General features: G+C 41.2%; 2 protein-coding genes across 8 annotated transcripts in view; one reads left to right on the plus strand and one right to left on the minus strand.

Annotated features, from left to right (window-relative positions):
• Msi (RNA-binding protein musashi) overlaps positions 1 to 27,717 on the minus strand; it is a 114,236-nt gene that overhangs the window by 60,278 nt on the left and 26,241 nt on the right. The window contains exons 1-3 of one of the 5 annotated variants that reach the window (XM_077426061.1): positions 20,921 to 21,137; positions 19,434 to 19,611; positions 2,114 to 2,236 (exon numbers count right to left, since the gene is read on the minus strand). In XM_077426061.1, coding sequence (XP_077282187.1) covers positions 2,114 to 2,169 — 56 coding nt within the window. In that variant the 5' untranslated portion in view covers positions 2,170 to 2,236; positions 19,434 to 19,611; positions 20,921 to 21,137. Of the gene's footprint in view, positions 1 to 2,113; positions 2,237 to 19,433; positions 19,612 to 20,403; positions 20,842 to 20,920; positions 21,138 to 27,717 lie in introns of those variants that run through there. The other 4 variants (XM_077426063.1, XM_077426067.1, XM_077426062.1 and 1 more) reach the window with 4 other exon arrangements.
• Positions 8,086 to 9,853, plus strand: LOC143908397 (uncharacterized). 3 transcript variants are annotated; one of them, XM_077426058.1, is made up of 3 exons: positions 8,098 to 8,565; positions 8,645 to 9,259; positions 9,633 to 9,832. In XM_077426058.1, the coding sequence occupies exon 2, from the start codon at positions 8,670 to 8,672 to the stop codon at positions 9,255 to 9,257; it is 588 nt and encodes a 195-aa protein (XP_077282184.1). In that variant the 5' UTR covers positions 8,098 to 8,565; positions 8,645 to 8,669; the 3' UTR covers positions 9,258 to 9,259; positions 9,633 to 9,832. The 3 variants fall into 3 exon arrangements, with proteins under 3 accessions (XP_077282183.1, XP_077282182.1, XP_077282184.1); XM_077426057.1 differs by lacking the exon at positions 9,633 to 9,832 and adding an exon at positions 9,334 to 9,511 and having other exon boundaries at positions 8,086 to 9,259; XM_077426056.1 differs by having other exon boundaries at positions 8,091 to 9,259; positions 9,633 to 9,853.

The following is a 27,717-nucleotide window of genomic DNA, read 5'->3' on the forward strand; positions in this document are numbered from 1 at the left end:
TTTTAACGAGAGAGATACAAGCCGATATACGGCTGAATTTGACGCGAATCAGTCGCGGTGAATCTTTCTCGGCGCTAATGCCGCTAATCGACATTCGAGGGATCGATGCGGCATTTAATCGCAATAATGAAAAGCGTTACGAAGCGGTTCGTCGCACATATACGGTTATAAATATCGCTTAAGTATCTCACGACATATATGCATGTATGTATTATACACATGTGCACGCGCACGTACCCGGATATTACAAATTCACGTACGATTAAACCACGCGCTACTTCTCAACTATTTCGGGATTCGGAATTGCGTTCGCTTACGAAGCGTAACGTGACATGTAATATTGGCGCTTCCCGTTTACGGTCCCGCCGCGGCCGACAGATAATCAGCAGTCACGTAGATATAGTAGCGATTCATCTCGCGAGCGAGTCAACACATCGGCACACGGTTTTCCTATAAGAAAAACATTTGCGTTGTTACTACTTCGCTACAAAGGTCCTGATTACTATTCTCCTTGTTCGATCTCTGGCGAGTATAAGGTTCGCAGGTCAGGAACAAAGGGCGTGCTAGGAGAAAGGCCTAATCGCAAATATACGAATCTCCCTGTTCCTCTTTCGGCTAGAGAATCGCGGAAACATGACGGAAATATCTCAGGGAGAAAGAGATACGAAAGGCATGCGTGGCGCACGAATTTTCTTTCATCCGCTATATGTGTTCCATACCTGTACACATATTGTATATTTGTATATATACGCGCGCGCATGAAGAATCGTTATGTTCGTTTTTGCTAAAAGAACTTTAATCAAAACTGGAAAATAGAAGAAACCTACTTTTCATCTCGCTGTCTTTTCGCCGCTGCCGTAACCATTCCATTCCGTCCGTAACGGGCGGACGATAATACGGCGTCTGACCTTCCGTGTAAGATATCTCGAAACGTGAATACAACAATGCCGCATTGTCTAAGCCATTTTATTGTGCTCGGCGACGTCCGAATATCATGCCGGATCTCGACTCGCTCGAGTATGCAGGGCGATTTGCAACTAACATAAGCGAAACGGACTCCTTGATTAAGATTAAGACGAAATTAATGAGAAATGAAGAAATTTTCGCGATTTAAGCTCGAGGACTGCATAATTAGGTGACAGAATTTTGTTCCTCGATTGAATTCGAGCAGACCAGACTTTAGCAAAATTTTAATTTTCTTAATTTAGCCATCAAAATGTTTAAACGATGCGATGATGATTAATGCTGTTCCAACATCCTTAGAAATATTTCAGAAACGGTTCGTTAAATATCTATTGTAGATATTACAAATACTGATTTCGCATGTAGAGACAGTTTGTAATTTATCAACGGTATTCTGTGAAAAAATATTCAATAGCGAGGAAAAATGCAAATAAGATAATTTCGTTAAGCTGATTGAATAGATGGCGATACCATCGAGATGAGATCATCGTAGATGCGAATGTATCTTCTTACAACGTGTAGGTATCGTGCACTGTATATACAATGATCGTAAAACAGCTTGAGACAGAAAGTATAAGTTTACGCATTACCGACATGCAGACATAGTGTAAGCCTAATCTATTTGCGATTAAAGCTGAGTTCTCATGCATTAAAACCAATTACAATATCTTTAATATGATCGCGCAATTTATATTCAGATATAAATATGTATACTTCTAAAATTAATATTGCCGAGTAAGCAATAATTTACAGCCCTGAGATAACGGACAAACTCAACAGTCTGATATAAATTTATCACTCACTGCGGTAACTTTTTTTTTAATTAAATGCTAAGCAGTCGAAGGGGATTTGAACAGAAAGTTAATCCGCGAAAATCATCAATAAATTGTTCCCGGATTTCCGTTAATTATTTGTTATCGCTTATTGTAACAGATTGTTATATTATTAATAAGTCTTAGCATAACATAAGAGTCTACAAATACGAAGCTCAATATTGTAAGAAGATTAGTTTTACGAATTATACATATATGTATAAATAATAGCTACTCTATTGATTTGGAGCGCGACGACGAAACAAGATCTCAGCTTTTCATTTGTCGTAGAGGCAAATTTAATTTCTAACATTTTTAGGATAAAGAGATACACTTACCAATTCTCTAGTACACCGACGTTCGAGAAGTTTGGAGGAAAACTCGCGGCCGCCATCGATGGTCGCGACTAATGTCCGCTAGTTCCGTCACTTCCGAATCCTCTTCACAGTCCTAATACATTACTGGAATAGACAAAAAACAAAAATTATGATCCAAAAACCATGAGAAAAGCTACGGCATAACTGAAAAGTTTTCAATTTAATATCTTCGGCAAGAATATTAATTATAAATTGTCAAGAGTATTGAAACATTTTTAGTTTTATCACGGAAGAAAATATATATAATAGAAACAAATTATTTAAAAATATATATTATAAACATCTTAAATTTTGTTTAAAATACACGGAAGAAATATGACTTTATCTACTACAGATGTTTTTATATGCTATGATATTGTGCATGACATTTTAGTTTATTATTTAACCAAAAGTAATTCTCTCGATAATATTTATTGCAACTATTCTTAGATATACATATAGGCCGGTATTCATATAGTCGGTTCTTATTTCAAGACCGTATTGTAATGTCTTAAGATGCTAATACGGCTTTATGATTGGTTCATGACATCTTAAGATTGTACTTAAGACGGTCTTACATGTAAGAACCGACTATGAATACCGGCTATAATGTCTCTAGATAAGTGATGTTTGAAATAATTGCTAAACGAGAGGAAACATATGAAACATATGAAAAGGTTTTGCTGAAGTACCTAAAAATTTAGCTAGATACAGCAGATCTGAAAATAATTTTGTTGCATCATCAAAATAATTATGTAGAACACTCAAACTGATTGCTAAAATATCAACATTTTTTGACAGCATTATCATCATACATCAGGCATCATCATCCTACTATAATTATTTTGATGGTGCCACAAAATTATTTTCAGATCTACATATATCTAGCTTTTATAGATATTATTAGCAAAACCGTTCTTTCCGTGTGTTTTCATCATTTTTTATATAAAATTTGATAGCACAAATAGTTTTTTTCTTTAATTTTTCAAAACTACGTCAAAGTCTCTCTCTCTCTCTCTCTCAACCCCACTTTTTAAAACACAAAATCATACACAAATCTTACACATAAATCGGTTTTTTTTTCGATATTATTAATGGTATTTTAAAGTGGTCTTTTCGTGAAAACAAGTATTAGATAAGTACCTAAATTTGATATATGTTAAATATACAGTAATAAGGACATGTGTACGAAAAATCAAGTGAGGTTACCGACACTTTACAAGAAATAAGTCATTCTAAATGTGCGTTCGCGGAGCGTGCCATTGTCATTCTATCCTTGTTTACATCTAATGAACGAGAAAGATAGAATGATGCAAATCGCCACGACCGAGGTTTTAGGCTGCGGTCCACTTGACGCTACAAATGCTTCGAAGCATTCCTCTTCTCTTTTCTTTCAATGAAGAAAGAAAGAGAAGAAGGATGCTCCAAAGAATTTGTAGCGTCAAGTGGACCCCGCAGTTCAACGAATAATACATGTGTACTTAGCGATCAGATGAATACATTATTCATGTCTTAAAATATTCCCTGAAGTTTCCGGATTTCGTACATACCTTGAAAATAAGAGCTTGCCGAATGTTTTGCGCTCTGATATATAAGGGTAAATAAATAGTGGATCCACGCGCATATTGCTTTACTCGTACTGTCATGCCTGACCTAACCTAAATCGAGTTCAACCGCACTACTATTGTGATATTTTTTTAATTAGTAAATAATTAAATACGATTAAATCGTGCGTGTAAAATCATGTTATATTATTATAATTATTGGGATGTTGTGTAATGTTTGTCACTGTTTGTTTTCAATTACCTCATGACGGACTGTTACTTGACTAACTGGGTCCGCGAAAGGACCACCTTAAGGTATTCCTTTCACGGAGGAGCGTATTTTGTAGGCGCTTAAGCAGAACCTCAGCAAACTCTTGTATATTGCATTAAACTTATATAAAATCAAGTTATAATTGATTATTATGTTTAATTATAAGAAAAAAGTGAAAATATTATGTGTATTTAGAAATTTTTCATTTTTCGGTAAATTTTACTGTCAGAACAATATGGCAACGCTGCGCTTTTCAAGGCGCTGATTGTAAAATGCGTGAAGTTGATAACAAAAGTGTCAATGTGAGTGTCAATTTCATCAATCAGAGAATATTGTGACATTTTCTTTTTATCAAAGAGATATTTTATTATAATAATGTGTGATAAGAAACATAACAAGTGAGGAGTAATGTGGGCAAAAATAAGGGACAATTTGTGAAAATAAAAATTGATAATAAACCGTACATTATATAAACTGAAGTGTGACATGAGCGCACAGCTTGCAGCGCCAACGTTGCCAAATAATTCCTTGAAAGTCGCCATAAAAGATATTCATCTATAAACCACATTTCAAGTCAACTTTTAACATAAATATTTTGTTTAAATATTCGGTGACTCTGTATTTTTATCGGCACTATCGAAAGTATAGAGTTTAGCGAATATGTGTGTGTGTGTGTGTGTGTGTGTGTGTAGCGCAGTTAATATTTAATATCTTAAATCTTAAGATAAACAAATTATTACATTGAAATGTAGAAAATAGACTTTTTCGATAACGTCACATATAAAATATCGAATTTTCAAAGTCATAATTCTTTTTTATATGTTCGGTAATGTGGTTTAATTTTTTTTCTGGCGTAAAGATATGCATTTTAACTTTCTTGTACCAAAAAATCAGTTAATTCTTAAAACTTTGGTGTCATGAAAGGAATACCTTAAAGTATCGAAATGTAAATATTTTACCGAATATTTTGTATTTTACATAAAAATGTGTCAGAATAAAATATGAAACAACTCGTAAATTAATAATTTTTTAGATAAAATTACTTTAATCTTTTATATACATAATATCGAGAGAAACTGATACATATATTTATATAATATTGCATTAAATATATATATATATATATATATATATATATATACAATATATATTAAAATTAAATAAATACATTGTGTACATGCATCGCCCCGAGGGGATGCCGGCGGACGGGGCCGAGGCCCGGCCAGCCTGTCCCCGAACGCCGACTCGATCATCGCGGCCCGGACAGCCGGTTGATTCGAAAAGCCCGCGCCGAATCGGAGGTAGTTGGAGCGGCGCCGCCGGAAGAGGAGGCGCGCGAGAAGCTGAGGCGCCGATGAGAGCGCCCTAGAATTGAAGTAGTGCCCCCGGAAAAAGCGGCGCACGTGCGGCCTAGGCGCAGGAAGCGCTAGGATCGGCAATCCGGTCGAGCGACACGCTACAGCGCAGGCGCGGGGAACCGGCGCGATCCCGGCAGGCTATCGTTTCCGTCACTGTCGTGCCGGCGAGAGACCTGGGAGCATCGCCCGAACTCCGAGCTGCCGGACCGAAGGAGATACTACGAGGCATTGTAAGGTCACCACTCTGGCGTCCCCGCGTTAAGGAAAAGAGGGTTCGCTCGAGGCACTGGCCCATGGCACGCATCGGTTACCTGAGCGCCGCAGGATTACCTGTGGACTGCGAGATGAGCGCGTGCGGTACCTTGCGCTCGCATTAAGATAGAGTCGGGTGGAAATTGTGCCAGGGCCTTGCCAAGAGGGCGCTCTCTAGTGCATAGAGACCAATCGTGCCATCCCTGCGAGCACCGCCACGGCCGACTGTCGCGTGGCGTGGGATATGTGAGTCGGATTAATCGGGTCGAATTGCGTAGCGTCTCGTTGCGTTAATGTAAATAATCGTGTCGCGTTTCATGGTGTTCATATTCGTAATCGTGCGTCGCGTTTCATTGTGTTAGAGTCTATGTTCGTACTCGTGTCGCGTCTTGGCCATATGAGAGTGATGCCTTGCGTGGCGATAATGGGAGCGAGTTGTGCGGGTAACGGCGAGCCGCGAGTGGTCATGTAATTTGAAGGGCACTCGCCCTCGTATCTGAGTAACGTATCCGGGCCCTCGAGGACGGCGAATATTGTGTTTGGCGGGACGGAAGGATCGACGGGATCGGCGCGGGGCCGCGGAATCTCCGTGCTTGCGAGAGAATTCGGGATTCGCGTGGCAAGCCGCGGGATCGTCCGCGATACGAGTCCTTATTTCGTGTTCGAGGGCAACCGCCGGCCAGCGTAGTCGACACGGCAAGATCGCCCATAATTTTTGCGTCGTGCGGAATCGAGGTGGCCCGGGTGCGCGTTGAAGAAGCAACCGAAGGTGCGGCGAGTCGGTTCGTCGCCCTCGTGGCGTAAGTTCGTTGTGAGTTCGAAGCCAGGTACCGCGATACCTGAATCGTACTTGTTTCTTATGTTAAGCTTCCGTGTGTTCGTCGGCGTTTATCTGTTGCGTTCATCTAACTTCGCGTGCGTTAAGGCTCAGTCACAATGAGAAAAATAAGGAATAATATAAAGGAATAAGGAATAAAGGAATGTCGCATCTCACTTCAGTACACGTACATTAAAGTGAGATACCACATGCCTTATTCCTTATTCCTTTATCTTATTTTATATTTTTCTCATTGTGACTGAGCCCTTAATCTACAGTGTTTAATTCGACATTACCGCGTGCACTTATTGCGGTATTTATGCGGCATTCGTGCGTCAGCCTATCCGACATGTTTGCGGTAATACGAGAGGCTCAGACCGCGATTGTACCTACACCTATTGACATTACCTGACTAAATATATTATATGTTATTATTATTTATTCTTTTGTGTGATTGATTGCGTGACGCCTCTCTCCGAATTCCCTGACCGAGCCCTACGCCCTGAGGTATTGCCGGGAATATCGCGTTAGATATAATAGTGTACGGTGGTGCGATCCGTCGCACCATGGCGCCCAATCTTTGGTGTCGGAATTAGTTGCGCGTGCTGCCAATCCACGATAGCCTTCCACCGGATTGCGAGACAGGGGGAAAAAGCGTCGCAATATACATATACATATATGATCACCGATTAAATCGTTAAGTAAAGCAGTTAAAAGTGAAGAGCGAGTTTAAATTTAAATCAATATCAGACATGATTTTGTCATAATTGTGATCTGTGAAGCTGCTCTTATATATATAGAAAATATGGAGATCCGGCCATCTTCTTTAAAAGTACCAACCGCCTCTCTTTGTGCCCGCCTCCTATACGTTCTCACTATATGTTTCCGGGGTAAAATACACATATACGTATTAAGTCCTGCACGCACACTTAGAAACTCACACCTCGGCCACCCCTTTTCTCGCATTACTATCTTTCTGCTTTGCGAATCCTGGTAACGGTAATGAACGATCTATTGTGCCGGTGAATGCAACAAGATGGAGAAAGAGAGAGAAAAAAAGAGAGAGGAGGATATACAGCCGGCTAAGAGCGAGCGGCGAGAGGACCAGGACTGAGAGGCGAGGGGCGATTGCACGGGAATGGCATAGAGGAGGTATGAAAACGGCACTCGTTAATGGATTCCCATTCTCCTGGACTCCTTTACTCTCTCTTTACTGTCTTTTCCCTCCCTTTCTTCTCTCTTTCTCCATTCTTTTCCCGTGTTCCTTGTAATGCCCACTTTTGCGCGCTGGTTTTTAACCATTCACGGAGTACAGCTCGCTCGTTACACATGTAAATCCCGACGAACTTCGGTATAGTCGTATGCTATTCTCATTGTTCGACGCGACGCCGTATTTTCCGACTCGTAACAATCGTAAGACAAACGGCCGAACGATTTTCATGACACGTCGTAGATATCGATGTCGGTAATAGCGAAATTATTCGATCGTCTACTCCACTACCCAGGGTTACCACACGGAGAGAATTTTCTCTTAGAATTTACCCTGAAATCATGGTAGTTGTAGGACAACATGTATCCACCAAGAATGTTATGCGAGCTATTCTGATTAATATCTATACCATAATAAAAAGTATTAATATCTATTACATTAAAATATAAAATATGTTTGATTAATGTCACTAAAATATATCTAGAAAATTTCAATAATTTTTCAAAATTACTAATCTGCTTGGTAATTTTTATCACGTTGTTTGTAAAATGTCTTTTGTATATTTCAAAAATTCCTTGGTTGCCAAGTTGTCCCAAGTTTGTAGTGAATTTAAGGGTAAAATATAACAAAAAATTCTCTCTTGCACCTTTTCCTTAAGGGGAGGTTACACTTCATAACGATGAAAAAATCGAATTTTTTTGCTTAATTTTCATCCTTAAGTTGTTAAGAATACGTGGGCAAAAGGATATTTTCATATCGAAAGTATTTTAAGAGTTACAGCTTGTCGGGCGGAACGGTCCGTCGGCTGGAAAACAGGTATAGACGGCGCCCTCGTACATCGGCGACGGAGACACTAAAACTTTCCGTGCTCTCCTTGAATGTGATCCCTATAGTGACCTCACTATTCAAAAGAAAGAATGCATAGGTCATGTGCAGAAGCGGATGGGTACACGACTGCGCGATGTCAAGAAAAAAAATAAAGGTATCGGAGGCAAAGGTGCAGGGAAGTTGACCGACAAATTAATTAAAGATCTCACTTTATATTATGGACTTGCCATCAGAAGACACCCTGATTCGGCCGAGGAAATGAAAAAGGCTGTGTGGGCAACTTTCCATCATAAATGTTCCACGGATGACGAACCTAAACATGATAACTGCCCGCCAGGAGAAAACAGTTGGTGCAAGTGGCGTGTCGCAGAAGCTACGGGTCGACTCGCTGATTTCCACCACGAACCTGCCCTTCAAGAATCGGTTCAAAAAGCCATTCGACCAGTGTATGAGGCTCTTTCCAGTAACGATTTGCTACAAAGATGCACCGGTGGAAACACTCAAAATGATAATGAGAGTTTTAACGCTTGCATATGGAAACTGGCCCCTAAACACCTTCATTGCGGCGTAGAAACAATAAGAATAGCGACATATATAGCTGCGGGTATTTTTAATGAAGGCTATTCATCTATTTTAAAAACTATGAATACGTTAGGAATCATCGTCGGGCCCAACAGCAAAAACTTCGCCGTGAAGACTGACGAAAAGCGCATCGCGGCAGCGGATAAAAACATGTCGGAGTTCGTAAAAAAGGCCAGGATAGAAAAAATCAACATGCAAATACAGCAGAACAATTTCTTTGAGGAAGAAGAAGGGACTCTATATGGTGCTGGAATGGCTGATTAGATGTAAGTTGTCAAAAACAAACATTAAATACGATTTTTTACTACGTAAAACTTTAAACGCGTTTTTCTCGAAACAGCATTTTTCGGCGCGCGGGGCGCTCTACAGCTTTAACGGATGAACCGATTTCAATGAATGACGGCGCAAAAGAAAGGAAATTTAATTTAGGGGGCCTTCAGGAAGCGTTTTTTTTTTTCAAAAAATTGATTGCAAATAATTTTTTTCGAACGTTGAAGCAAAAGAAAAACAGGGAAAAAAAAGGTTTTTTTTTCAAACGGCCACCATTTTGTTATAAGGGGGTTTTTTAAAAATCGGAAAATCATAAGGCCCCCCAAAATTTAATCTATTTTAAGAATTTTTTTGGTTTTTTGGTTTCAGATCAACTGGCAAGGCTGTGGAATGCCCCGCGCACATAGAACCACGCCGTGTGTGGCTTCGTAGACTGAGAGCTGGAGCCGCCATTTTTAATTATTTTCTTCTGAAAAATTTTTTAATTAATCTCTATTTATGTACAAATTAAAGCCCCGAAAAGTTTTTTCCATATGTATTTATTTTATATTTAAAAAAAATTCCTGAAATTGAGGCATTTTTTGGGCCTCTGAGGTGTAACCTCCCCTTAACAGAAATCGAGACTTTTGATTGGGGAAAGAGGGAAGTAAGTTTAAAAAATAGAAACATTTACAAGTATATGCATGTAGTACCTATATTTTATCTTTCTTTAGTATGGCCTTTTATATTCTAATATTTATCCATTTCAGTGACATGGAAAATACTAGCTCCACAAACAAACGCGTTAGATGGTGGAATGCTCAAAGCACAAGATACAATAATTAATAAATCACATAGCTTCTTTTCCTTACACTTTTAAAGATATTTATCCACTTTTAATCAATACTGATATATTTTCAGCAGAAAAATTTAGCAATATCGGTTTTACATTATAGTTCCTGTTTACATAGGGAAAACAAAATCACAAAATGACTGTTAAAATAATTTAAAACTTCTGCTCTCTAAACATCATCCCGACATTTAGCGGCGACTGTCATCCTGCCGAGACGCAGGTCAAATATTGAAAAATCGGGACAGTCCCGGCAAAATCGGAGAGTCCCGCAACCCTCTGACTCCACCCTTTCCGTATAATAACGAGGGGATCATCCCTGGCGCGCGGAAATCTCGTTGAGGCTTTCCGAGGTGATTTCCTGGAGCAAGGGTCAATCTCGATTAGCAGGATTAGCAGAGACTACTGTATACATCGTTTCTCGTACGTGTATACGCGTATCGCAGCCAGACGTAAAAACGTCAAGTCGCAACAAAAAATCCGAATAAATGTAAAAGAAATTATTAATTCGAGATATTTAGGAGTATATATCTAAAATTTTCAAGCGGTACTTGAACAAATTAAAGGTTCAAATTTTTTCGGTTTAGAGAGGTTTAAACCGATAAACAAAAATTACGCTCGCAAAAACTGGGTAAATTCTTGGCGCGCGCCATCGTGCATCGCGTCGAAGAACGAGAAGACAAATTCTCGCTAATTAGCGAGAATATCCGCAGAGAGAAACGCATCTCGTCGAGGCGGACGATGCGCCGCGTCCTGTCCCGGTGCGGATTAGAGAGAACACGACAAAATCCATTGTCGTCGATCGAGCGCTGCCATTGTCCGCCGCCATTGTTTGTCCGCTCGTACGGCGGTGATAAGGGGCACGATTCCGCCGGCTCGCGAATGACAGCGACCGAGAGACAACGCCATTATCTCTGCAAAATGCCTGACGCGAATGAGCGGCTTGCTGCAGCACTGCGTCAACGACGTTGAAATATTTTCAACAGCAGCATTTCTAAAAGATAATTGGCAACGCGGACGAAGGAAACAAGTCGTATATCCGCCGTGCTCCTCTCGAAAGCAGCTTGAAATTTATTCTCCGCATATTGCGAGGACCGAAATGGACCGGCGCACGCGTTACCTCGCTTTCGAAATCACGAAAGCCTTCGCTTTTTCACGGCGCGGCGCGGCATGAAAATCCAGCGTTCCCCGCCAATAATTATTTCTATCCCCATGATTATTCCTTATTTATCAACTTGCAGAAGAGCACGGCGCCACTCGCTAGTCGCCACTCGTCCAAGTTCTACACGGCGCAAACTTTGCTAACTGGCGAATAGCGAACAGACATGCGAGAAATGTATATACTGCCCGCCCGAACGGGCTAATCATCATTGACAAAATCAAAGTGCTATTATAACCAATGCAGCCCGTGTGCCGTAAATAATGAAATAAAGTGCTCGCCGCGTCTCGTTCATCGCGAAAAATCGCGTCATATTCAATCGCGTCAGTTTCCTCCGTGAAGCATCAACGGTCGCCACATTTAATCGCGTCGATAGATTATCGATTTTGTAATATTCATAATATTCCGGCGTAAATATTTCCGCGTTAATTCGAAAATATATTTCGATTCATGACAGACGGGATAAAATAACGTTGTTGAAATAGCGCGTTCGCTGCTCGCGGTTTGTGATCAATGCCGCGAAAAGACACGATACGCTATAACATCGAGACAGCCAGGATGGAACAGCTATTACACAGTGGGTCGTTCTCGACTATAAACGGAAGACGGTGCACGGCGCTCGCCGGCCGGCACGGCGCGAGAATCGCGTCTACTTTCTCCATCTGGTCTGACTAGGAAGTCGTAAATCCTCTTTCGCCATTTGCACGGCGCGCGGCGCAGGCATTTTATGCAGTGTACCGCGGCAATAAAAGCGAACGAATGCGAACGAATGCGATCGAATCGGTGCACGGTGCCAGGATACAGACGACGCGACCCGTCTCTCTCTTTCTCGTGATCTCGTATCGCGTGTCTCGCTCGTTTCGGCAACTTTTCAGCGGGCAATAATATGAACGATGCGAGAATAGCAAATGTTAAGAATCAACGATCGAGTTCTGAGATTTGTAAGCCACAAATAAAATTTACGATTCATTTATTAAAGATTTATTATCTCGCATCGCATAATATAATAATTTGTAGCTTGTATTGAAGTATTAAAACGATGGAAATGTAAATGTATATAGAATGAATGAAGTTGGCATAAGCTCGTGCGTATAATATACGTGCGCGTAGATTTTTACAGCTGTATGCAAAGTTGTACGCTGATCGTAAATGTCTTTCGAAAAATCTCGCGCACGTTCCCGCTAACTATAAATAACGCGATCGTTGTTAGAATCCATTTTACGGTTGCGTTGTAACCGTTTTTTTTCTCTCTGTAACGTAAAACACTCGCGATACGTTATCGAATAAACAGCAAAATCAATTTTATTCCGTATAGTGAAATCTCTGTGAGATATGTCTAACGCATGGTCTCTATGAAATTTTCATCGATGCATCGTAAAGACGTTCAGATGCGCTCGCACGTGTCTCCATAATCATCGGTGGTCACTTCCATCATGACATCGCCATCGCCATCCGTCGACGGAAAATCGACGTACGCGGATCTCGAGAACTTCGCTAGATCGCTCATTGCTCCAAATTGGCGTGGCGAGTATATTTGGATTTAATCTCCGTGTTGTTTGAACGAATGGAGTGCCGCGGCCGCTGCGGTAATCCCGGAGCGGCGATCCATCATAGGCGTCGCGAAAGTCAACGACAAACGTTCGGCACGGATCGGATACCGTGCCAGAATCGCCGTGGTCGTCGTCGTCACGTGGGCGAACCAGAATGGGCACGGTTTCTCGTTGGTCATGGTCCACGTACCGCTCGGCCCGATTAAACGTCGCTGCTCGCGGTCGAAGAGACACGCTCTCTCGCTCAAGCTTCCCCCTTCCTCTTTCTTTCCCTTCCCCAGCTTTTTTTCTAATATATTAATCTCTACTCAATCTACACTAACGTAAATTTTCAGGCTTTGATACTAGGCAATGACAACATGGATAGTTGATATACATTGAATTTTTGTGAATTAATGTTATCTAGGAGTAGAGAATGCGTCGCGAATTTGTTTTGATTAAATAGTATACCGAAAGAACGGTTTTATTACTAAAGATATATAAAAATTAAGTTAAATACAGATCTGACCAGCGATCACGTAACTTTTCTCCTAGAGCGGAAACGTGAAAAGTGAAAATTTTTATGTAATTATCTCTTTCTATTCAACACCAATAGAGAGATAGTTACATAAAACTTTTCATTATTCACGTTTCCGCCCTACGGGAAAAGTTACTTGATCGTTGCTCAGAAAAATAATTATGTTGGACCATCTAAATAATTATATTATACACTGGTTGCTAAATCAAAACTTTTTACAGCATTGTCATCATGCTTGAGCGTTCTATACGTAATTATTTAAACATTTTAATTATTTTCAGATCAATATCTGCTTTAATTTTTATATACTTCGAGAAAACCGTTCTTTCCGTGTACTAATTTGAGACAATTGTTATGTTTTATTGTTTTGTGATAATAGGATGCCTCTAGAAAATCTCCTGTAATCTTTCGATTTGAAAACAAAGAGATAAAAATGCATCTAAATATATACGTATGCATCGCACTCATAGTCCATAGAGAACTCGATAATTATACATATATGTAAATTCTGCATGAGACAAGATATAATTGCGCAAGTGCGAATTTCGAGGCTAACCAAGGATACCGCGAGAATCACGTGTAATACTTTAATTTTATAAAATGTGAAAAGCCGCAGGAACTTTAATGGATTTTTCGGGTACGCGCACTTACGCCTACCGTTTTATCTCCGCAAATTAGGTTAGTCTCTTTGGCCGGCCGCGTTCTCCCGAGTTCCACCTGTCGTCTTCGCGACGTCATTCACCGCTGTAACGAAACGGACGTAGCTTGACGAGAACGAGACCGGACGGTGGAATAGCGACGGGCCGCGTGGTTTTTACTCTAACGCGGTCCCTTTAGCTAAACTGAAAGTCTTTTAAAGGTGAGCGATTGAAATGGTTTAACGGACGCTTAAATAAATGATAAGGAAAAGAACTTGGCCGAGGAACTGCCAACAAGATCTCCGCCTCTCATCTTGTTAGTAATTAACGCGATATATGCGTCGGAAAAACCCGGGAAGACTCCCGTGAATTTTATAAATGCCATTCAAAACATCGATAGTCTTTTTCCCAAACTGATACGTCGATTCTCTCGTAGAACTCACGAAACTAATCGACCTCGTAACAGATTCGACAGAGCGATAAATTTGACAAACGTTAGGCGATCTTCGTTACTCTCGAAGGAAAAGCGGAGGGGCATGAAACACGAAGCGGCACTCGCAAAGTAATTGCCTGCAGTAATAAAGACTGAACTTATGAACTGTTACAGCTCGGTTACACGGGGGTAGACGTGTAAATAGAGATAAATAAGAAATTGGCAAGGCCGCAACGTCGCCATAAATTTCTCGTCTCGGCAACCCACGTCGTTGTATCATGCATCAAATAGTAGCTCTTAGCCTAAGCGCGGATAATAATTATTAAACGAGCGACATTTTACACACGATCGGGAAAGACACCGGCTATCGATCGTATTCGCGTCTCCCTTTTCCATCGGAATGTCTTCCGGACGCCAAATGGTGCCTCCGGATATACCCCCGCGATTCATGCTCGGATCAAGTTCTCCATTTATGAATACGTTTCTCGAGTTCTCGTTTCAGCGGCGTAAAGAAATTGGAACGGATTTATCGCGGCGAGGTATCGTAAACCCACGACCGCGAGAAATGACGAGCCGCTGGAGAAAAAATTGGCACAGGTCTGGACGTTCGAATGCCAGGTCCAACTGGAACCCGCACTTTTGAATGTGCGCCAAACCTCTCGACCGATGCCGATGCCACACGCGCGCCTAATTTCGACAGATTAAAAAAAAAAGATCGCTCCGCCAACAAGATACTTCCCTTAGTTCCCTTATAAGTTTATCCGTAAAAAAACACGCGGGTTTGCCTGCGCTATTTATTTAATTTAAACCTAATTTTTTGACTCGCGGAATCTTTGTATTCGGTGTCAAGACGAAGCGACGACGAAACTCCGTTTCAAGGTAGGAAACAAGAAGGCCAGGAACCGATGACGTATAATATTGACACTCTGTAACCTCGTTTCAGTTACGTTCAATCACGATAGAGAGATGTGACCGGACGAGCGAAGGGACGGTGGGGTCGCGGGAAAGAAGGGAATGCGCGGATGGAGGTGGAAGGTGGAAGGGAATTCTTCTTCTTTCAAGTCGCGACGAAAAAAATTGTCGTTGTGTCGGCCATTGTCGGTACTCATTGCAGAACAATCGCGATAATGAAAAAGCCATGCACGCAGTCGAAGACTGTTTCACTCCCGCTCTCTCTCTTCCCTTTTTTTCTCCCTCCCCGCGCTTCCACTTTTTCACTCGAGAATTCACCTGCAACCAGGAGACACAGCTCGCTCTCTCGCGTCGCTTTTGTCCTCGAACCGACAACTTCCATCGTGCGCGTCATTGAAAACTGCAAGAAACTAACCACCGCGTGTTACTGCGGCGCGCATTTAGCAAGAGACGTAAATACGTTTAATTGACGCGAAAGATATTTTATTTTAGAACAATGCCATGACCGGGAATGCTCGTTCCTCGCCGAACATTTAAAAATTTGCACTTGAATGCAACACTGTGTGCAAAATATTTCAAAAATTGAAAATATACAGGGTGTTTCCTAAGTAAGTACAAAAAACTGAAGGAGATATTCCGTGGCATATTTTAGAAAGAAAAAGTTCTATAAACATATTCCCTAAGCTGCTTCGTTTTCAAAGTACAAAATTACTTATACGCTCGCCCCTGGTGGATTTAAAAATGTTTTATCGGTCCTGGAAAATGGAAATTCTTAATATTACATGTACGTATACCAAATTTGAATAAAATATCAAAACAGAAGTCGTTTTTTCGACCCAACTGGCCAAATAATTAATATATTTAAACTCACAACGTTTCGACCGGAATTTCGGTCCTTCTCAAGTGAGAAAATTAATCAAGCCATACATTCTCAAAAACCGCGTACAAAATATCCATTACGTCGCTGACATCGTGCCCTAACCACATCATGCCATGCATACGTAAAGCTATAAAAAGTGAAATAAACTCACGATAGAGTAAATAAGATAAAATAATTGCTCAGAAGTCATAAGATGAAAAGTTAGAATAAAAAATAGAATTAAATTAAAGTAAAAAATGTAAAATATATAGAGTAAAATAAAAAGCTCATATATCCTGTGCGTCAAGACAAAAAGCTTTTTATTTTACTCTGTACATTTTTTACTTTAATTTAATTCTATTTTTTATTCTAACTTTTCATCTTATGACTTCTGAGCAATTATTTTATCTTATTGACTATCGTGAGTTTATTTCACTTTTTAGCTTTAACGTATGCATGATGTGATTAGGGCACGATGTCAGCGACGTAATGGATATTTTGTACGCGGTTTTTGAGGATGTATGGCTTGATTAATTTTCTCACTTGAGAAGAACCGAAATTCCGGTCAAAACGTTGTGAGTTTAAATATATTAATTATTTGGCCAGTTGGGTCGAAAAAACGACTTCTGTTTTGAATTTATTTACTGGCGAAGAAAGCTACTTGTTTTGTTTGAATAAAATATCCTCAAACATTTTTGAAATTTTCGAAATTTTCATATTTCTTTCACAACTATTTTGAAAACAAAGCAGTCTAGAGCATATGTTCATTAAGCCTTTATTAAACCTTTTCTTCCTAAAATAAACTCCCCAGAATATCTCCTCCAATTTTTTGTACTTACTTAGGAAACACCCTGTATATGGCAACAGAGATAACATAAAATAAATAAATAAATATTGATAATAAGAGAAAACACGACCGTTATATGATATACAATAAATCAATTTTAAACAAGCCAAATACGGTCCGAGCTTGGATCTTAGCAGCCTAATAATATTTTTTTGTGTACTACACATCTATTTTTTCCAACTTTAATAAACTGCGCGCCGATTAACTTGTCAGACTTACAACACAGCTTAGAGTACCTAAAAACCCCTTCCATCCCCCTAATTAAATCGATTATTCGATTTAACTTACGACGCTAGCGTCTAAACAATACTTAAATATTGATTTTTATCAGGTCATCGGGCGGGATCTTAAGTTTTACAACAATTTTAGGGAATTTTATTTAATTTCGCTTTTATATTTTTGAACCATGCGATTACTGTTTAGACTTGAAATGCAGTTCTATGCCAAAGCTGATGGAAATGTAATATCACATTATTAAATTGATAATGTAATATTACTGGCGCTAACAAATGTCACGGCAAGTAGATTAAGATCGAAAAATGGTACAATACATTCCATAACCTGATAATAAATAGCATCTTCGTACGTGCAGTATGACAATTGCGAAGACAAACACATTTAATCGCACGCAGCGATATGAGAAATAAATGCGGTTTTGCCAACGCGCGTCACGCGAGCGATTTATTACAGGATTTCAACGTAATCGTTTCGCCCATCAACAACGATGTCTGAAGTGATTTGTCGTTCCGCATTACGAATCGTAAACTTGGACATTTGATTCGTACGGTTTTATGGCGAGCGCGGTAAAATTCACCGAAATGGTGAAAACCAACAACGCAACTGAAGTCGGCAATTGCCTCGTAACGTCGCGCGTCGTGATATCGAGTCCGGCAATCTTCTGCGCAGATATGAATATTTGTAAGAAACAAAATCACAAGTTTTTTATCCTTTGTTAATCTTTACAAGGTTCGTCTTTTAACAGAAGATAAATGGTTGAATAAATGGAACAGCAAACAAAAGTTTGCACGTAAGAAAGTAAATTTACGCACGGTTGACGTTGAGCAAACATCATCTCGGACTTCCGCGTGTCATTAAATAAGTAAATAAATAAAATTTCAGAGGTCTTCGAAGAAAAACTCTCCAACCCAGCGACCTTTACTAAACGATCCTCTCCAGCTCGGCCGACCATCAATGACGCTGAAGCGAACGGACGTAAGTTGGACGTGTTTGAGCCGCATTAATCCTTTCAGCAAGATTAACGACGTCCACGTACGTCAATTGCGTCGACAACTGTAATCGCAATTCCGTGTACGTTTTCTTTTCCCTTGAAAGACGCTAGGAATTTAGAACGTGTAAACGACATTCGATTCGCGTTTCGAGTCCCTCGAAACTCGACCTTTGCGAGACGGCCGATGCACCTCTGAACTGCTTTGAGAAATACTCTTCTTATCCCACTTGACGTTCCGCCAGAAATATACACGCGCCGTCCGCGTCCGTCGTCGCCGCACGCGCGCGACTCCACGCGCGAATGTAGCGAGCGAGTAACAAGATGGGGAGCGCGATAAATACATCCAAATTTTTTATAGCTAATATTGTCCCTTTACCACCCTTTATTGCGCGTGCCCAATCGATCGCGTCTAAAACTTCTACATTACCTTCCGTACCAAATAATTGAATGCAAAAATACCCGGGCAACTAATCGAAACTTGAACATAAACATTTCTTAACTTTACTTTTTTCTTTCCTTTTTTCCTTGGATCTCGGAATGTGAAAAGTGGGAAGTTTCGCCGGTGTACATCTTAGTTTAGACAGAAAGATAGGGAATCTTCGGATGTGTTAGTCTTGACGGTGACAGCTAGTAGTAGTAAGGATGGAAAATGGCTCTGCACAGTAGTACCGAGAAGCAAAGGAGAAGAGAGAGAGGCGAGGAGAAAAGTTCATGTCGGCGTGATGGTACGGATTTAGACAACATCTGGTCCAGTCTGTTTCGCCGGTTCGGCGGGCAAAGCACCACCGATCGGATTCGAAATAACTATCATCCCGTCTTCGCGTGTATCTCGCGATTTCGCCGGTCCGTATACCGGTCCAGGAAGACGTATCTTGACCCAACGGACTTATAACGGCGCAATTCTCTTAATCGAAAACGCAGAACACGCTTTCAGATCGGTGTAGCCACTTGATGGGAAAAATTTAAATTCCTCGTATCTCGCTCATCGCGGAAATACGTGTTCTAGCTTTCAAATAAAACTGCGGCTCTTTGCATAAGCATGCACGTTTGTTTTGTTCGCTGAGCGTCTTATTACGAAACGCGTAGCGGCATGCTGTAACGAAAATCCAAACTTAAATCCCCTCTCGAAAATCCATATGCGCGCGCAGAATGCAATACAGGATGTATATTGTGTACCTTATATTATACATATACCTACATGGAGAGACACGATGTTAGGACAGCGCGATCGGTGGCGATTCTCGGAGCGCCGGGATGCATCAGCACTGCAATCGGGATTGCACCGGGGTTACGGGTATCTCTCTGTGTGCGCTGTACACGCCGCATGCTTCTCCCTTAGTTATATGGGCCGATATCCACGATCGTTGTGTGCATTCCTGGGAAATCACACGCTTTCCTTTTATCTCTCTCTCATTTCGTCCCATTCTTTCCGTTCTCCCTCCCATTTCCCTCCTTCATCTATTGCCCCCCCCCACCGTCGGTTTAATACTTCCGCTTTTCGTCACTTCTCTAGCTCGTTGCCACCGGATTAACGATCTACAATTCTACATAATCGTTGCACGTGCGAACTTCGTTAACCTATATCGATCGAGGACACGTGGCTGCCTCAATAGTGCAACAAAAAACTAGAGCGACTTAGCGCATCGCGGCGAAATCGGAGTTTGTATATTTCGTTGACGCTATAAAATGCTTATTGCTCGAGAGAAGCTAATTTCTATACCTTTTAATAATTATCGCGTGTTACCTATACGGCAATTTTGTAGTAACCAAAATCATGCATTTAACCCTTAAATTTTAACCCTTAATTTAATTGTATTCGAGTTTTCGATACATTGCAATATTTATGTAAAGTTAATTTTATACCTCGTTTTATACACATATATGTATAATAGTAAATGATTAAAATTTAAATTATTTTCTACTAACCAATCTAGATAGTACTCGTAGATTTTGTATTTAGATTTTGTATGTAATTACTATTAATTACAATCGCGCTTGAAATGTAAAGCAAGATATAAAGCAAGATAATGATCTTTATTTAAAATCTGAAATACAAGTAGAGAAACACGTAAATACGCTGGTAGCGTCCTATATATTCTTAGGCCTTGGCATCCTCGGATGTGAAAATTCTCATCAGAGATAAATTTAAGGGTTAAACGTGTACGTACAATTCACATATAGTATCGCGACTCGTGGCGTGGCGTCGCGACGCGTCTGCCAGAACGTTTCGTGTATCCGTGCCCCACGGTTATCGATTTTGGCTCACGCACGTATACCAAATCTTCCGATATCCCTCCCGATATTCCCGGTCGGAAAAGGACCGAGAGCGCTTCGCGAGAATCCGTCGTCGTGGGCTTGGGCGGTTTGAATCGCTCCGATATCGGGCTATTTCGCGAGACTCGTCAACTACCGCCGGCGGTGAGATGCACCGTGGAACGTTGCGCACGAGAAAATCGGAGTATATCAAGAATCCGCGAGAGAGGAGAACGTTATCGGAGCGAGTTAGCGCTGAAGCGGCGCGCTGTTTTATTCACTCGACTACTTTTTCCACCCTACTATCGCAAAACGACAACAACGGCAAAGAGAGAGAGAGAGAGAAAAAAGAGAGAGGAAGGAGGGAGAGGGGGGAGAGAGAGAGAGAGAGAGAGAGAGGACTGGAGTGGGGTGAGAATTGTAGAGACGAACCTGACGTGCACATCTCTCCCTTTCTCTGTCTCTCTCTCTCTCTCTCTCTCTCTTTCTCTCCCACGTGCGAGAAAGGCCGCGAGATAACGCGGCCCTTTGTCTTATCGTATCGCGCGCGTGATACAACGACACGGAGGACGCGCAATGACACGACACGACGCGATACGACACACGCACGAGCGACACGATACTCGGCTCGCGACTGAGTTTGACATCGTCGCCGCCGAGGGTGTCTCGCGGAAGAGGAGAGCTCTACCCCCACCGGCGCTGCTCAGGCGCCACATGGAGCCGCGCTTGGGGTAGGGGGGAGACCTCCTCTCGATAGAGTATGTATAAAGCCTCGAGAGTGATATAACGTTACGTCAGAGCGCTTGCGCCCGGTGCTCCGCTCGTGCGCTGCGTTTGTTCGTTTGTCCTCTCGTTCGCTCGCTCGCTCGCTCGCTATAGCTCGCGTTGCCACAAAGTGGCAACCGGTGGTACCGGCCGCAGCGTCGGTGGGTATTTATATGTAGACGATGCATCGCGTCACGCTAATGGGCCCAGCCGCAAGCCGATACAGCCGCGAGTCGAGTCTAGTCTAGTCTCCCTCTGTCGCTGCCACTGCCGCGTTGATGACGCACCCCAGACGCCACAACTACTTAACCCTTTATTCGCTAACGTCGTTCTCGGGGGGAACTCGAGTTTCTTATCCACTCTAGCTGTCTCCGTCGTTCGCACCGCTGCGCTCAAATTTTCGATCTATAATAGACAGGCATGCTGCATTGCTGCAAGCTCTCAACCATTAATTTTTCATATACAAATTGGCGCATTGAGACCAGCTATTTTTAGCATTCAGCTGATTCAGTTGCAATCATAATTAGAATATATTAACAAATGAAATCAAATTAGTAGATATTTCGGTGAATTGTGGGAATTGTAGATGACAGAAATAACATCCGATTGTCATCTCAATGTAGAGTTTATAATAGAATTTCGATTCGAGATTAAAATACTATTTATCGAGATTCGAAGCAAATATTGCCAGGGAGATCAATAAGCTGGACTCGAAACGGCGCAATCCAAGGTCAAGAAATAGAGACTGGAGAGAAATGCGATTGGAAAAAAAGTTATTTCAACTTTAGCATTTATTATCAAGCAGCCAGTGTATCACAATACCGAGCGAATATGTGACGTTATACCATACGGCGCGGCGCGGCGTGTATCGCGTTAATAAATCAATGCGCGAGCATCGATTTGCGCGCTGTCTCCGTCCACCTGCCAACGCAACGGCGTTACGTACGTGGCTTCGTGGCGGCTTCGCACACCGGCTCATTTGTTACTGATGAAAGGAATGTGAGTCGGACTTGCGTAGCAGTTCGGCAGCGACGATAAGCGGGAACGCATAGCGTTGCCAACACGTGGATCTTAATGCGGGACCGGCTTGGCACTTGGCACGCAAAAATGACCGCGCCGTCGACGTCGTCGCGTCGTCGCGATCATGTAAATAATAAGAGCACACGCGGAACGCATTAACGCTTCGATTACCGCATCGTATGTGCGCAAACAACGCGTTTTTTCGGCGATTACGGCATCTGTACGCGACATTGCTCTCTTAACACGTGATTGCCATTGTAGTCATCCATAATCGACATCTGATTTTTGGATTCTTCAGTGATGCCCTAATAATCATCTGGTGACCAACGTAATCGAAATTTTTCAACTCTTGTAACAAATAAATGTCTAATATAAAATTTAGACTGAGGGCGACGTTTAATGTAATAAATGATGCCAGAGCCTGATCTTTGAGCTGTAATGCGGTTGGATGGACGGAATGTAAAATTTTTAATGATAAATAGGTAAATAAACGATGTATCTAAAGTAAGAAGTGCGTAATTCAACACACATAAAAATATAGTCTTATTTAATCATATTATACTATATTTTGTCACTACACGGAAAGAACGATTTTGCTGAAGTATCTAAAAGTTTAGCTAGATACAGATCTGAAAATAATTTTGCACCATCAAAATAATTATGTATATAGAACATTCAAACTGATTGCTAAAATGTCAACATTCTTTATACAGCATTATCATCATACTTCAACGATCTACTATAAATATTTTGATGGTGCAACAAAATTTAACTAAATTTTTAGATGCTTCAGCAAAACCGTTTTTTCCGTATATATGCTTATAATAATAAAAATTCTACTGTGGCGTAGAGGTACATGGTAAAACATATACAAAATTCTTTAGACGAACAAAAGGTTAAACAAACGATTTTATTATATTATTGTTTAAAAGCAGAGCGAAAAGTATAGTAGCAATTAAAATATAGCGCTGCATTTAGTGAGATTTCTCCGAAAAGAATCAGTTAGTAGTAGACTGTTCAAATCAGTAATATTATAATTGCTGGATTAACCAGAAAGCTCAATAAGAGTAAAAAAAACATGACATATGCCTCTGAATTTGAGTTATGTCAGTTTTATTCCATATATGAAGAATTTTCCTAAAAAAATATCGGTCCAAAATGTAAAAAGTTTTCGAAAATTATATTTTACAAATATGTATGATTTTACAGTAAAATCTCGTTAATTAGTAAGATTACTATTTTAATCAATATTAGACTACTGACTGTGAACAGTACTTAAGGGTTAAGAGTAAAGAAAAATGTAATATAATTTTGAATTAAATAGTTATATGAGTTTCATTCAATAGATATGGAGGTAAAAATTTAGGAAACTTTTCAAGTTATATATCTTACGAATATGTACAACTGTTACTATAGTTTTACATTTTATTTCTACTTATTATAATTAGTGAGATATAAGATGGAAGAACAAAGTGTGAGCGTTTACATTGAAGATAAGTGAAATACTAATCTTTATTTTGTCAATGCAATCTTCACTGATTCGATTCAGTTTAAAAGAATGAATTTTTCTCCAATTCGCATTCGTATTCGATTCATCGTTCTCGCATAGGGGATCGAGCGAAAAGTGAAATCCTTGATCGTAAACGAATTCGATCGTAGACAGTTTGAACGAAAACGCAGCTACAACTTGTGCAGGATCGCCGTGGCGATTAAAAATGTTGGGATAAAATTGTAGGCGACAAACGTATCGCCGAGAGAAAATATTCGTCCCGCTTCCCTTCGCTCCCCGAGTGCGTTGCCCGCTCACGCAACGTCGATCACGTCAATAACATCCCTGCGCTCTATGTCCGCTCTCGATTACACTGTTATCGCGGTTGCATTTCGTCGTTGCAGCCACGATGTTACGTCGAGGGCGGTTTCTCTCTGCCGCCGTTATCAGTCTTCCACTCAATAACACAACGCAGAGCGGAGCCGCGCGACGACGAATCGCGCGTAACACGCGGCATTATTCAGTGCCGAGTCCCGTGAAGTGTTAAAAGGCTTATCTATTGCGCGATGGCTGTTACGCACTTAACGATCACCGCGACAAAAAACCGCAGGTCGTCACAATGTCGGTGTCGATGAACGACGGGGGGGAGGACACGGATCGATGCACGGAAATACGACACGCCGGATACTCCACGGACACTTGCTGTACCTTCTCGTCTCGGTTAGACGCTATTGTTGTATGATCGATCTTTTCCTCCGCTTCCTGTACGCCGATCATTATGTTTTAATAAAATTTTCAAAATGCAAACCTCTCACCACATGTGGGGAATATGAGAGCAAAACCTACGTTCTTTAATTTTTCATAATATTGCGTCAATGCAATTTGATTTGGTATTTTATTGTATTTTATCGTTTTCAGGTGTAAACCGTAAATAAAGAAACCTGACAAGCTTCTCTAACTAAAAAATGAAAAATTTTTATTAAAAAATTTTTCAAAAATAAATATTAAAATTGCCAAAATAATTATATTAAAACTAGTTTTATAATTAGTTGAATTAAAAAAAAATCAAAAGAATTTATTTAAACTTGCATGCATGAGAACATTTTCAACTTTATCATGGAAAGTTTTGGAAAATGTTTTATTTCTATTATTAGATAATATTATAGAGGCAATCAATGTTCCGTACAATCGATTGTGCAACTTGCGTGCGTTCGCGGAAATGGCGCGTACAACGCTCGACGCGCGCCGTAATTTTTATTAAAGATTGCAAAATTCTGGACTTCTCTTCGAGCACGATGGGGCACAATAAAGGTGAGCACTTCCTCGACTTGACGGCCGTGTGAAGTACCTACGAGGCGTGTACATAAGTTGCCGCGTTGTTGCAACAGGTGCACTCAATTTGTGACCCTTCGCGACCTGCTTTTATGCGCGATACAATGTACCTATACCTTCTATGTGACACTCCGATGCTCGTCGCGTTAAGAATGCCTCGCGTATTTTTACAAAATCGCGAACAACGGACTTTATAGACAATTCTCTCTCTCTCTCTCTTTCTCTTTCCTTCTTCCAAATCTGTCTTACGTTGCTTCAAGGGTCAATCTGACATTGATAAAGCGTAAGCTTAGGCGTCGAATTGTCATATTAATACATAAAGCAGCCCCTTGGTCGATGGTGTTAAAATCCTTGCGAAGATGCGGGAAAGCAGCGGCGATGCGAAGGGCGAACGAGGGTGGCGCGTTGTACGCGAGAATAGACCGAGAGGGCGGTCGGTCGGAATACCGCATACATCACGCATATTCTTACGTTCGCAACGCGTGCCGGTAATTCCGTGATTCGACGGTGGCTGGCGGCACAGGGAGCCTACCCGCGCTCGCGTATTGTTGCCGCGTTAATTTACGAGCCAATTAATTAGCGCTGCCGCCGTGCTGAGATATTTGGTGAACGCGCATACCCATACGCCCGCGTGATACCCACGCGCACGAACGGTGAAGCTGTATTTTCGTCGAAATCTGCGTTGGCGATATTTTATATAGTAGGATAATATTGACTTCGGGATATATCGGCCAGTAACTGCGAAAGTTTCTGGGGGAAAGAAAGGGGAAGAAATATTGGAAAAAGCTCTGTCCATAAACGCTGCTCTCGTCGTCCGCTCGGATGACTTATGCCAACATCATCGCTTGGAATGAACTTTGATTAATTTTCTTTTCCTGCTGTGTGTGTCTCTTAAGTAAGGCAACAATCGAGAAAAAGATGGATTCCGACGCAGACGGACGCATTTAATCCAGACTGATTTTTTTTTTTGCAATCGGACGCATCTGAACTCCCTGCTCACTCGTTATCTTCACGCGAAAGGGTTAACGTATTTTTACGTTGCCCGACGGAAGAACTCGTAAAAAGTATTCCCGGAAAGGCGCGGTAAAAATTCTCCCGCGGAAAGAGCGCCGGGGTGCAAATGTCACTCGCGCTCGCTACGGACATTATGGATGACACTGTCAGCGGCAGAGGGTCGACACGGTAGACAGGATAACGTGGCGTCAGTGTCCGAGGGTGCAGAGTGCAAGAGACAACGAATAATTCATCCCTTGCCCTGGTCTCGCCCCGCCCAACCCCGCCACTTTTCCACCCTTCCGTCGTCTCTTTGTCTCGAAAAATGTGCTGCACATGCCGTCGCCGCCGCGGTGATATTCATCACGGCGTGTGCATCGCGTGTCACCGTATTAAAGTACAATCAGTTTGCCACGATTCGCAACGTTTTACGTCGAGGTTTAATCAACTGTCGGAAGATGCGAGTTTTCCCTCGGAAAAGCGTGGGATCAACCGATACAGCTTTGAAGTGGTTTACCGATAAAAGAAAAATAGAAGAGCAAATGCCTGGTGCATTTTCTAATTCTATTTCACTTGATCAATAAGAAGTCTTTTATCTACATTTCTTTATTCTTATTGGCCATATTTCTGGATCAATACGATAGAAAATCTTAATTCCTCGTTCCGCGGGCTAGATGTGCCGGAGCCGGACTTTTGACTGTCTAACTTTCAATGGCGGAGGTGTACGTGACTCGAATAGATTCTCAGGCGAGTACAGAACCGTACTTTTCTCTCTACCACCGAATGGATTAATTTCCGAAAATGGCGCGTCAAAGTGCGGGAGCAGATAAGCGGAAGATAGCGATAACGGTCGCGCGCCGATAACGATGGCCGACGCGTGATTATTAATCATGTGCAGGTTGCGCGTGCAACTGTCAGCGCTGGGTAGGGTCCGGAGGGTGATCTGACTAATCGTTTCACCATTACGGAATAATATACTTGCGCTCAATGGTCCTTTTGCCCTTCCTCATATTATTCGTTCTCGCGTCAGGTATAATCGACGCGCGCTCGTGCGTCATTTTGCGCGTCACTGCCCGCGCCCGCGAGAATGCCGCCTGAAAATCATTTCGTTTCGTTTGGGAAACTGCGTCGCGGCTCTTGTGCGATAAGTTACGTAAAGTGTAAATGAAAGTAGAATCGAGGTCGGAATTGAAAACATGTTTTGACTGTCGTGCGTAGCTTACAAAATAATAACATGTTCTCTGAAGCTTAACAGACGAACGTTGTAATGTACTTCTATGTGGGAATACAAAATTTTTGTTTTATTATATTTATATATAATTCGCACTCTCATATTCAATAAATTTGTATAAAAAATGTAAATATTAATTATGTTCTCATCTGATGGTATTTTTAGAGTGCAATTGAATTATATTTTCAGGAATAACGTTAAAGCAATTATATTACAATTTTTTTCGTTTAAAATATTTTTTTATATAATTTATAAATAAAATATTTTATAAATAAAATTATAAGTTTATTCCGTGGTTCTCATTTTAAATAGCTATCAATTTTTTCAGATTTTGATAGCTATAGACAGAATTTGATAACATCATGTATCGACAGAGCAGAAGTTTCTGATATAGTTTAT

Source organism: Temnothorax americanus, unplaced genomic scaffold (assembly GCF_048541705.1).
Source record: "Temnothorax americanus isolate GAGA-0224 unplaced genomic scaffold, ASM4854170v1 Scaffold93, whole genome shotgun sequence".
In the NCBI taxonomy this organism is placed as follows: domain Eukaryota; kingdom Metazoa; phylum Arthropoda; class Insecta; order Hymenoptera; family Formicidae; genus Temnothorax; species Temnothorax americanus.

Bases quoted from the DNA above. Each gene is read 5' to 3' on its own strand.
- LOC143908397 (XM_077426057.1), top strand. From the start codon at position 8,526: ATGGGTACACGACTGCGCGATGTCAAGAAAAAAAATAAAGGTATCGGA.